The sequence below is a fragment of the Gastrolobium bilobum genome, unplaced genomic scaffold (genome assembly GCF_033153095.1).
Source record: "Gastrolobium bilobum isolate Gb01-03AN ecotype WA unplaced genomic scaffold, APGP_CSIRO_Gbil_v1 utg313880, whole genome shotgun sequence".
NCBI classification, from domain to species: Eukaryota; Viridiplantae; Streptophyta; class Magnoliopsida; order Fabales; family Fabaceae; genus Gastrolobium; species Gastrolobium bilobum.
In genome coordinates this window covers 52,460-54,120 of record NW_026898461.1, presented here as the reverse complement: position 1 = coordinate 54,120, position 1,661 = coordinate 52,460, and the positions used below count along the sequence as shown (strand labels likewise).

The window sequence follows — 1,661 nt, the reverse complement described above, 5'->3', positions numbered from 1 at the left end:
GGTGGCATCTATCATTGATGCTAAGACCTGGAACGGTCTTAAAAGCACCTACATTGACACCACCCAACTTATTCCTACCAATCTCAGACGTTCCCCTACCAGAGATAGTGAGGAGGAAACATCTGTGGCCTCACTAAATGAGACCACCAAGACCACCCCTACAAAATCCTTTTCCTCTGGCCACGTTCCGGCCAGAAGAACCATCCCTCCTCCTACCAAGGTGAAGAAGGATGCCCTTGTTGCTACTGATGGCAAGCAGGGCAAGAAGAAATCTCCTGCCAAACCTCCCCCAAGAAAAGGGGAACGATCAAGTCAGAGGATAAAGAGGGTCCGCAATAGCAATAGGCCACAGGGAGCATCCTCTGCAAAGCCTATCACCCTCTCTGACCAGAAGAGTGAAGACAATGAGCCTTTGGCAAAAAGGCTGAAGATTGGAAGGAAGTCAGCACCAAAACTAGCTGCAAAGGAAACGTCCCCAAGCAGCTCAGACTCTACATTTTCTGACATTCCATCCCCACCACCTGCTCACTCTCCACTACAACAAATCACCCCACAACCCTCTCCTAGGCAACAACAAGGAGAGGGACAAAAAGACAAAGAAGCAGCACCTGCTGCAGAAACACCAGTGGTTGAGCAAGAAGCTCAACCACAAAAGAAAGATGACAAAGGAAAGGGGATTCTTGTGGAATCCCCTAAAAAGAAGGCGAAGCCATCCATCCCCAGGCAAATTAGTCTAGGAGGCCCTCTTCTGTACCCCATCAATCGTCCTGACACCACTGGGGATGAAGCTCTAGCTAGAGCTCTGGCAGATGAAGAAGGGATGACAGTTCCTCCACTGATGAGGGAACATATTGAAGCAATACCGTCATCATCCAGACCACCAGAGGATGAGCCCAGGCAAGCACCTGAAGCACCTTTGACTGCTGGCAGCAGCCAACAGCAAAACCAGTAGCTGTCTTCCTCCCCTGCTACAGCAATCCCTCTCCCAGCTAGAAAGAAATCACAAATTGGGATTGCTGAGATTTTTGAGATGATGGGGAAGAAAATAGAAAAGCTGTTGCCAGCAAGGCAATCCGTTCCCCAGATTAACATTACAAGCACCAATGAAGAACTGAAAGCTCTAAAGGACGGATTGAACCAACTCTCTTCATCCTTCAACCAATTCCAGCAACAGCAGAAGGTAGAAAAAGAACAACAACTCAGCATCATCAAGACCAACATCTAAGAAGCCAACACTGCCTCCTATGCATCCACACTCAAGGCTGTCAAAGAAAAAATCAGAAGAGCATCTGACTCCCTGATACTCTCAAACTCTCTGCATAACCACAGAGCTGAACCCCTACTGAACAAGCTCCTCCTCAAGCATGCTGAAGAAAGGAAAGAAACCAAGGAAGCCCTCAGGGCCTTTGGAACATACTTGGAGAAGAAAATTTATCAGCTGGAGATGAGACTGATAGATGTTAATAATGAGATTGTCCACATTCGCGATGGTAGAACAATGATGAGGTCCACCATCAACTCCCTGGTTGTAATCATCAGCGATTTACTGAAAGATGCTGAGAAATGGCTCCCTGTAAATGAAGTCCGCAGATTGCAAGATCTGCTCAGGAGGAGACCATTGACACAGAAGGAGATTGATGAAGCCAAGGAAGCTAAAGCTG

General features: G+C 47.6%; 1 protein-coding gene across 1 annotated transcript; it reads left to right on the top strand.

The window, feature by feature from the left end:
• Window positions 1-87: 87 nt before the first annotated feature.
• LOC133316513 (uncharacterized) lies at window positions 88-952 on the top strand (the record flags this gene model as incomplete). The annotated part of the gene is made up of 2 exons (XM_061518272.1): window positions 88-328; window positions 392-952. Coding segments are annotated over 2 exons (802 nt in total), but the record flags the coding sequence as incomplete, so codon positions are not given.
• Between the last annotated feature and the right edge of the window lie 709 nt (window positions 953-1,661).